Raw genomic sequence first — 9259 nt, forward strand, 5'->3', positions numbered from 1 at the left:
AAAACCATTAAGACCTGGAGGAGAGCAGATTTTTGTCAGGCGTTAAACGTGTGTGAATTCGATTGGAGGAGCACTGGGGCCCATTACAGTCATATCCGAAATGGCTGCCTTACGGGGTCAATTGTTGTGTACTCGAATAGCATGGGTATCTAATCGATTTGGTGAGTTCATCTACTTTCCTTCTGCAGGATAAAAAAACTTAGTGTTAGATTATTCCTACAGGCGATATTATTTGTTTTTTCGTCCGGTAAATTTCTCTAGTCATTCTCGAAAAAATACATGTTCTTCATGAATAAGTACATGTAGATGTTAATTTTACCGAACACTACTGACGCTATATACAGCAGCAGATATATCGTTGAATTAGGGTGGTAAAAAATAAGGCCAAACTTTGAACGTCTTTCTGGAGCATAATAGTTTACGTGGTTAATCGGAACATTTGGACTGTATTTCTACATTCCTCATTTATAGGGGCTTAATACACGCTCTCGGTTCATCGAGCAAGGATATAACTCTAATTTGTCCTTCCCAATGAGATTCTCGCAGCACACGCTAATAGACTTTCTACCGAGCTGATGAGAGTTACCTGTAAATATAAATTAACTTTCTTTGCAATTCTGTAGTTTCAAGTGTTATTTTTTCTTATTTTCACATTTTATGTTTTTTAATGGTTTGATAGACTCAAGTTTTTGGGAAAAGAAATAAATCTTAAAAGCATATTCCAAACCTTAGAATTATTTTAAAAAGGATCATTCCTGGTGTCTTTCTGTTATTATTATACATTCAACCCACTATCTCTTTTCTGATTGGCTGAAAGTATACTGTGAATTTTCTTGGGACGTCATTTAGCTGCATTATACAATTATCATGTCAAGGTTACGTGTAATCATGTCATGTATAACTGCGGTGCATGATTTCTGAGAGTAATCATGTTAAGTTCATGCAATTTGTGTTGATTGCCATTAGTGAAGAGGCAAAAAAAATTCTTTTTTTCATTCAATGTACAATAAAACAATTTTTAGATTCAGTTTTTGTGTTATCTAGAATAATCAAGGTCTTGGTAAGGGGTTTTAAGTCTCAGGTTATCAGCCTCAGCTGAAATACATTATTGTGTATTTGACAAAAATCTCATCCAATAATTGTTTATCATCTGGACTTTCTTTTGCAGTGAAAAGGGGTCAACCTGTTAGGAGGTTTGAAATCTACACAGAGAAAACTGAACAACGTAATTTGTTACATAGAATCATAACAGACTGGAAAACACCAGTAAGTAGCTTGAAATAATGATATACAGGTGACACCTCTGAAAAGCCCGTCGTTCTTTTCAGCTTGGTTTTAAGTCGGTTTACTAAAGTTTGAGTGTTAAAAAAATCTCTATATGCATCAGCGTCAGCTAAGCATTTACAGATGAGCAAATATTAAGCAAGATCAAGGAAAACCCTGCACAATTTGGTGTCCACACAGAGGTTTTTTTTATGTTGAACTTGAAGCCTACAAATTGTCATGCATTCATACAATAATTCTGTCCTGTAATTCAACACCCAGGTTGAAAACCTTGGTAAGATCTGGACAAGATCTTGGTGAAATCATGGCAAGATCTTTGATAAAATCTTGGCAAGACCTTTGGTAAGATCATGTAAGATCTTGGACAAGATCCTGCAAGAAGCTGCAGGATCTTGCTAAGATCTTGACAAGATCTTTCAATGATCTTGGAAAGATATTTTTAAGATCTTGCTAAGATCTTGACAAGATCTTTTAATGATCTTGTCAAGATCTTGGTTATGATCTGATCAAAATTTTTGTAAAATCATGCAGGATCATGGTAAGATCTAGACAAGATCTTACAACCCTTGCGAAATGGCTTTTGGAATTCCTAGGAATTCCTAGGAATAAAGGTGTGAATTTTCACGGTAAATTCGGACTGGGAATTCCTAGGAATTCCTAGGAATTCCCAACCATAACAACTCTGGTTCTAAAAACCTAGAAATTCCTAGAAATTCCCAAAAATTCTCAGAAATTCCCAGAAATTTCAAGTTTATAGCCAACAGGACTTGGAATTCCTAGGAATTCCAACTCAGAGAACCGATGACTTTCCCTGAAAAGCTGTAAATCTAAAAAATTCCTAGGAATTTCTGGGAATGTTTAAGAATTACTGGGAATTTTAAGCAAAAATTTGAGGCTAATGATATAAAATAAATACTTTAAATTAAAAAAACCCAGCTAAAATTCAAGTATTCAATGAAATTTATTTAGAAGCTTAATTAAGGCTTACATGTAAAATATTTTTGATTAATTACTAACATCAATGTGTGGTAATATTAGGATGGAATTTGATTTATTTTTCTTTTCTTGAAAACTTCATACGGATTAATCCTCAATTACAGCTATTCATATAAAATAGTTCTAATCAATCATTAAATTTGGTTTGACACAAATTGTGAATAAAATCTGTTGATTCTCTTCCATAAAATACAATTTATCTTAAGTTATATTTATATAGTTATATTCTTGGGAGTGAAGGGGCTAATTACAGACAAATAAAATTGATTTTTTTATTAAAATCTTGTTGTAACTGTAACAATAAATTAGAATGAAGTTATCCTAAACTGCAAACTTAGCTGCTGTTTGTACTGTTTGTATTTTTTTTCCTGGGCTCACAATGAGTTGGCCTTGAATGAGGTTGTCAACAAGAACCTTGACCATTTTGTATCTGGATTCCTTGACATCTGAATTTGAAAAAAAATAATATATTAAAATATGTATGTTTAAAGCTCAGACCAGGCTTTTAAGATGGCTATGAGGAAAAGGGCATTCATTGGATTCTCAAATTGAGAAATCTCTGTTATATTGAGTGACTTTTATATTGGAGTTAGTACATCTCTCTCATGGATTTTACTAAAAAAGGGCTGAATACATTATTTTGTTTTTACCAAGGAGGGCTTCTTTATGTACTAAGGTTTGTTATGAATCTTGAATGTTCCCAAACGTGACTAGAGGAATCTTGAAACCTTACTGATAGGTTTATTTCATTGTAAAGCATGAGCTTAAGAAACTGCGGCATGCAAGTGACTGATTCGATTCTCAGAATTTTTCTAGTTTCAGTTGCGCCGAGGGTTATGTAAGCTTAATTCAACCCGCTACATCTATTCTTTTATAAGATTTTGATCACGTAACGAATATCGCAATTTTTACTCACCACAAACTTTCAAAATCGTAGCTTTACAGATGGCCACTCGACCCTTGTTTGTACCAGTCCATATGTCAACTGTTGTCCCTTCTTTTAACTCCACGGCGCCAACGACTTTCTTCTCTTTTACAACACTCACGCTATTCTCGTTTTCCCATTGAACCACAATAATAGCTATCTTTAGAAATGTTATATTAAGCAAAACAGTTGAGAAAAGCGATCAACTGATGAAAAGTACATTCAAAGATGAGCGCCAAATGGAGTCTTCTTTGTTTCCGATCACGGGCATGATCACGTGGATCTTTTAGGACTTGTCATTGGCTAGCAAAGTGAATCCACTGGCTTGCCGATTGCAGTGTTAAGAGAAGCGCCCAACTTTATTTTGACTTCTCCGACCGGTTCTCTGCTTCTAGAAGATGGATAGCTTGGTGATATAAATAAAGATGTGAGCTCACTCTATGTAGAAATAATCGACAAGAATCGATCGTATTACAAATGCACGATTTGTGGCCGAAAGTTGTTGAGGAAACATAGACTCGAAACTCACTTGAGTTGTGTTAATGGCAAAGGTGAGAAATAACACAAGCCAATCACAGTTTTGAATGCGACTACAAATCGTCTTTTACCCTCATATTTATAAAAGAAGGATACCACATTCGGAAGTATAAGAGATACATAGATGATCCCTGAGTGTACCAGTACCTAAATCTACACAGCTTGACCGTAGCAAGCGTTCAGCAACACGTTCCAACACGGCCATCCCGATTCCTCAGTCAGTCGTTTCCACTGAACTTAAAGCAGTATTGACAACAGAGTAGAGTGCGTCTTACAAAGGAGAAACATTTGTACAAGAGACAGAAGTAGCTATATGCGATTACAGAGGTGCGTTGGAACTCTGGTCCACAAATAGTTATGCACTGCCCGAAGTATAAAACAATTTTGTTGATAGCTGACAGACAGAGAAGAACAACAAGTAAACTTAAGAGCTGTTATTATTGAAGTGTGACTAGCACTTTTCATTTTTATATAAAGAAGGACTTGTAATTTGCACCAAAAATAAAAAGATGTAATATTTTTTTGGGAGATCCAGTGATTGGGACATCTAAGAAATTAAGTTATGAAAGGAAACTTGGTTGGTACTTCTCACTACTAACAAGTCTTGTTGACAAATATTTTCAGATCAGAGTTTCAAATAAAGTAAATTGAAGACGTCATATAAAAGGTGTTTTTCCTCAAAGGGAACACTGACTACCTCTGTCTTGTCTGCATGCCAAATGTTTGCAAAGTGTGTGGATGATCCACAAGTATTGAAACTCTTACAAAAATGTTTTGTAAGAATAAAAACAGCAAAACAAATTACAGCAATTAGTCATGAAAATAGAGCAAAAAACTGAAAAAAAAGCAGCAACAACAATCATGAAAAAAGAAAGATTAATTAGGTGTTGAATTTGTTTGTCTAAGGCATGAAATTTCTACTAAAAGTATTGTCAACAAAAAGTCTCTGACAGCGTTTGAGGCAACTGAGCTTGACTGTTCCATGGTTTTCTAACAAAGGCAACCAGTAATGTAGGTTAGGGAAGTAATATAACAATGTAATTATTGTTAATTATTGTGGAAGTTGGCAATTTCCATTTAACATAACTGACAGCTGGTTCATGAGAAAATCCATATTAATGTAAAGATTTACTAAAACTTAGTTTGAGTAATAAATTTCATGATCTTTAAGTTATAAACATGTACATGTATGTATATCTCTTGGTAAGTTTTGTATAGCATACCTTTTATTGAGCCAAAGTTTTAAGCCTCTGAAATTACTCTTTTTCTTAAAACCTTCACATTCAAGGTATTGAGAATTTCTTAGAATTTATGTGGACCTCAGGGTATTAAAATTGCCTCAAATTCAATTCCCAGAAATTCCCAAGAGTTCCACACTTCTTAAATTATAGGTAGTTTGTAAAGCTGAGAATTCCTAGGAATTCCTAGGGATTCCAAGTCCTCACGAAACTGGAGTCTTCCTTTCCAAGAAATTCCCAGTAATTCCAAGCTTTTTAAATCAGAGTTAATTTGCATAGTTGGGAATTTTTGAGAATTCCTAGGAATTCCTAGGAATTCCCAGAAAACTGGGAATTCAGTTCGCAAGGGAATGATCTTGGCAAGATTTTTTACTATCTTACATGGTAAGATCTTAGCAAGATCTTTCAGTGGTCTCAACTTGCCAAGATCTTGGCAAGATCCTTCCAAGATAAAGATCTTGACAAGATCATCCAAGATCTTTCATGATCATAAAAGATCTTGACAAGGTTCTCAACCTGGGCAGTCACCATTTAGAACATGTTTGGTGTCCTTTGTGAACAAGTTATGTAGCTGTGGGCTCTATATTGTGCTAGAGAAATTCCTTTGGAGGTGTCAAACTGGCAGAAATGTCAAAAGTGCAAATTTGCCTTTATCTCCTCCCTTTTGAGCAGTTGGCCACAATTGTTGTTCTCTACACATTATCTAACACCTACAGCTGTATATCCACACTGCCTATACAACAACTTCATAGAAGTAGTTTGTGTTGCATTTCCACCCAGGTGAATGGTTCTTCCTGTAGTAGTGTGTAGAAATGCTACATGCAAAATGACTATTTGTTATATAAAAGGTTTTCTGATGGTAAATTTTTACAAAATTTAGCTACACAAACTAAGCTGGGTTTTTTGTTGTTGTATTTTTAACAATATGTCAATATCAATCTTCATACAATTTTGTACCAAAATCTGTTGCACAGCTTTCAGATGACCACTTTTGACATTTTCTTTGGTTTTAAATACACCTCTCAGACTGATTGATGCTTTAACTCAAGTGAAAATTTCTAAAGAATCAAGTGTTCAGCCCTCTGATAACCACACATGTTTGAGCTTCTTTCAAGAGCATAGTAAAATCACCTATTGTCTTGTATGATGGTTTTTTGCTATATACATATATTTGTGGTTTGTTTGCTGACAATGAATACCAGTGATCATTTTGTTAAACAAACCTGGTGACCCTCCTGAACTTTAGTAAGCCACTTCAGTCCATTTTTAGTCAAGTAGTTAAATTATTGTCATTGATGTTGAAGTAGCATTTTGTTCTCAGAGTTACTATTTGACAGTCCAATTTTGCAGTTAACAGAAAGTCTTTTTACAAGGTACAATTTTGTCTTTTTTCCTCAGTCCATAGTGTTCATCAGTGGAGTGTTGGGTTGTCTGTTTTATGAGCGCTTTATAGGTGAGACAATATGGCAGACCTGTGTAGTTCAATCACAATATTATTGACACAATAAGTATGAACAGCTAGGATGTAAAGCTAAATTTAGTCATGAAGAAGGAACAAAGATAAACCACAACTGTTGTTTGTTACAACCTTTTGGTGTCACATATAAATAGCCCATGTTCATCATGTCTGGATCAAGCCAAGAAATCCGATCTACTGTGGTAATACTAAGTGTTAAGAAGATTTTTACACATATACAAGTGTGGCTAAGTTTACAGTGTTGATAACATGTAATAATAAAATGGGTATTTTCAAGAATTAGAGAGAAACATTTTTATTTATTGTCAATTAAGTAACATTTTTCTGACTTTGTTTTATGATGTCATCATTCAGAGGAACCTGATGAAACAGGAAAAAGAGATGTAAGATTATAAAAAGTTTTTTTTTTATGAACATGTACATTATATTTCATTACTTTATGGAAAGTCATTCTTTCATTAAGCTGTCATGAGTCTATCATACATAGCCATTACCATGTGCTAAAACATTTTTGTATCAATTTTTCTGTGCTTACTGATAAACACTTATTTTGTTTTATGAGAAGAACACAAAGTGGTAGATGTTACACCATTAAAATTATTATTCTTTCTTCCATGCTTTTAATTTCTGTCATTAGCCCTTGATTACAAGACTCATGATGAAGTACATAATGGCAGATCCTGATGTGGATAGAGAGAAACGAGAGAATCACATGCGTCATGTCAAAGAAAAAATGGACATTTTGTATCTTTTAAAACCTTTATAAATATATTATTCACTAGAACAATCTATGTACACAACTTCTTGCTTATTTAGTAGACTTCTTGCCCACTTGTCTCACTTGTAAAAAAATTTAACGTTTCATGCTATCCGTTTTTATTTTTGGTCAACCGTTTTAGGGCCTAAGCTATCTGTTTTTGGACTTTGGTCAACCGTTTAAATTTTTTGACATCCGTTTAAGCGGTCATGGAAACTGTTTAAACGCTTCAAACGTTTAGTATCCGTTTAAAACTTTTTTTTCTGGACCGTTTAACGGAAAAGCACTAGTGTCCATTTTCCCATAGAGGGTCACATTTACCAGTACATAATTATGTGAATGTGTGTGAAAGTCCAACATTACAAGGGTTGGTCCTGTGTGCACATGTACTCTAGTGCTTAGATGGTATAAGGCCTGGCTGATGAGCAAATTCCCTACAACTCAGTTGCTGAGCTTCAGAGAACTTGTTACCCAGCCATGACTCTTAAAGAGGACTCATATTTTTTACTTAAATTTTAAAATGGAGTTCAAAATGACCATAATGCCACACATTATCTGCAAAAAAAAGAAAAAAACACTTTCAACATTGGTCATCATTGTTGAGCACAATTGTTACTAACATGTAGTTTGTGGTTCAGCTTGCTATTAACTTCCCTATGGCTCTGTGAGTAGGGCATCATAACACAACATTGAATTGGCTGGGGTTTGGAGTATTATGAGATTTGTCCTATGCTGATCAGAAATGTTGAAAACCATCCTTTCAAAACCAACTGTCTCTCTTAATATTATCAATACTGTTACTCTTAGTTGGAAAGAAACATGGAGGTAATCTTTTTTATCACATCTGCGCAATGAAGCTTCTCTTTTTTCACCAGTTTATCATTTAAACTTATCCTGAAATACATTTACGAGCCATATTTCCAGTGAATCTCTCCTTAACCAGTTCTCAACAGCCAAGAGATGAAGAGAAAGCCCCGGCTTGGAAAGCAGCCATTTGATATTGAGAAGATTGAGAGAGATAAACCTACATTTAAGCCTTTTGGACCTGATGGCTACTGAGCATGTCCTACCCGGCTTATTTCATTGTAAAAGAAAAAGCTCATCAATAATAAGCATGTTCCCCTGACGATGCAGCTCTAATTTACTTGAGTATTGGGCTATTAAAGTTGCTGAAGGGATCAATCTCATTTTGTTTTCAGTTTTGATGAAACAGATCTCAGTTTGAGGCCTTATCTTTGGAAAAGAATGTGAAGGAGAGCTTTGTGTGATTTGTATCAGGTCCAGTTCTATTTTGTCTAATAAATTATCTTTTTACCATGGTGTGATGTACAGGTGTATACACTGGGTACTCTCTAGTTACAAAACAGAGAGCTTCAAATGTTTTTAGAGTTTAATGACAAATTTCACTGTTCACCCTACATTTTTATTTTGCCATCTGAGTTGCATGATCCAAATATGGGAGTCTGAAATTCTTTTGTGCTTCCATCTTCCAAGCTTAATAATGATGTAATTATTAAAAGAGAAGAATGACTGTCATAAAGTCTTTTTCTTAGTATTGTGGTTGAATACCCTTGGCTGCCACTCCCTCCCACAACCTTCACCAAATCCAAGCCTCTCAATTTCCCAAATGAATAAAGGGGTAAGTTTCTAAAGAAACTGTGGTGCTGCATCAGTGGGAGAGTATAGCAGGTAATTAAGTGTTAACAACTGGGTTGAAAACGTAAATTAGCCACCATAAAGGATAAAAAAGCTGACGTTTTGAGCGTTAGCCCTTCGTCATCGCTCTGACGAAGGGCTAATGCTCAAAACGTCAGCTTTTTTTACCCTTTACAGTGGCTAGTTTACGTTTTCAACCCAGTTGTTAACACTAAATTACCTCTCAATTTCCCAGATTCATCCATTATATCTTAAAAAGAATCCCCATAATAAAGCCAAGTTAGAGTAGTGAACTCAATCATTTTTGCTACTGTTGCCATCTTGGTAAAATGTCCCATAAAATTTATAGTTACAAAAACACCTGTGGTGAAGCAGAAATGGGCAAAATA

The 9259-nt window shown here is 34.8% G+C and overlaps 2 protein-coding genes across 2 annotated transcripts; one reads left to right on the plus strand and one right to left on the minus strand.

Moving 5' to 3' along the window:
* Positions 1–2: 2 nt before the first annotated feature.
* LOC113684681 (uncharacterized) lies at positions 3–8534 on the plus strand. The gene is made up of 6 exons (XM_027202077.2): positions 3–161; positions 1169–1266; positions 6379–6433; positions 6812–6840; positions 7095–7201; positions 8168–8534. Exons 1-6 carry the CDS (start codon positions 101–103, stop codon positions 8271–8273), a joined length of 456 nt encoding a protein of 151 aa, XP_027057878.1. The 5' UTR covers positions 3–100; the 3' UTR covers positions 8274–8534.
* On the minus strand, positions 2465–5511 carry LOC149041264 (uncharacterized). The gene is made up of 3 exons (XM_089214611.1): positions 5404–5511; positions 3197–3365; positions 2465–2726 (listed from the first exon to the last, which is right to left on the minus strand). The coding sequence occupies exons 1-3, from the start codon at positions 5509–5511 to the stop codon at positions 2602–2604; spliced, it is 402 nt and encodes a 133-aa protein (XP_089070737.1). The 3' UTR covers positions 2465–2601.
* Positions 8535–9259: the final 725 nt, after the last annotated feature.

This window comes from Pocillopora damicornis, chromosome 8, assembly GCF_964200805.1.
Source record: "Pocillopora damicornis chromosome 8, jaPocDami1.2, whole genome shotgun sequence".
Classification (NCBI taxonomy): domain Eukaryota; kingdom Metazoa; phylum Cnidaria; class Anthozoa; order Scleractinia; family Pocilloporidae; genus Pocillopora; species Pocillopora damicornis.

Excerpts from the sequence above, each read along its gene's own strand:
- LOC113684681 (XM_027202077.2), top strand. The coding sequence starts at position 101 with ATGGCTGCCTTACGGGGTCAATTGTTGTGTACTCGAATAGCATGGGTA. Across the intron at positions 162-1,168 it reads ATGGGTATCTAATCGATTTG|TGAAAAGGGGTCAACCTGTT; the intron begins GTGAGTTCATCT and ends TTTCTTTTGCAG. Across the intron at positions 6,434-6,811 it reads GTTTTATGAGCGCTTTATAG|AGGAACCTGATGAAACAGGA; the intron begins GTGAGACAATAT and ends GTCATCATTCAG.
- LOC149041264 (XM_089214611.1), bottom strand. The coding sequence starts at position 5,511 with ATGGTGACTGCCCAGGTTGAGAACCTTGTCAAGATCTTTTATGATCAT. Across the intron at positions 3,366-5,403 it reads AGGATCTTGCCAAGATCTTG|ATAGCTATTATTGTGGTTCA; the intron begins GCAAGTTGAGAC and ends ACATTTCTAAAG. Across the intron at positions 2,727-3,196 it reads TACGATTTTGAAAGTTTGTG|ATGTCAAGGAATCCAGATAC; the intron begins GTGAGTAAAAAT and ends TTTCAAATTCAG.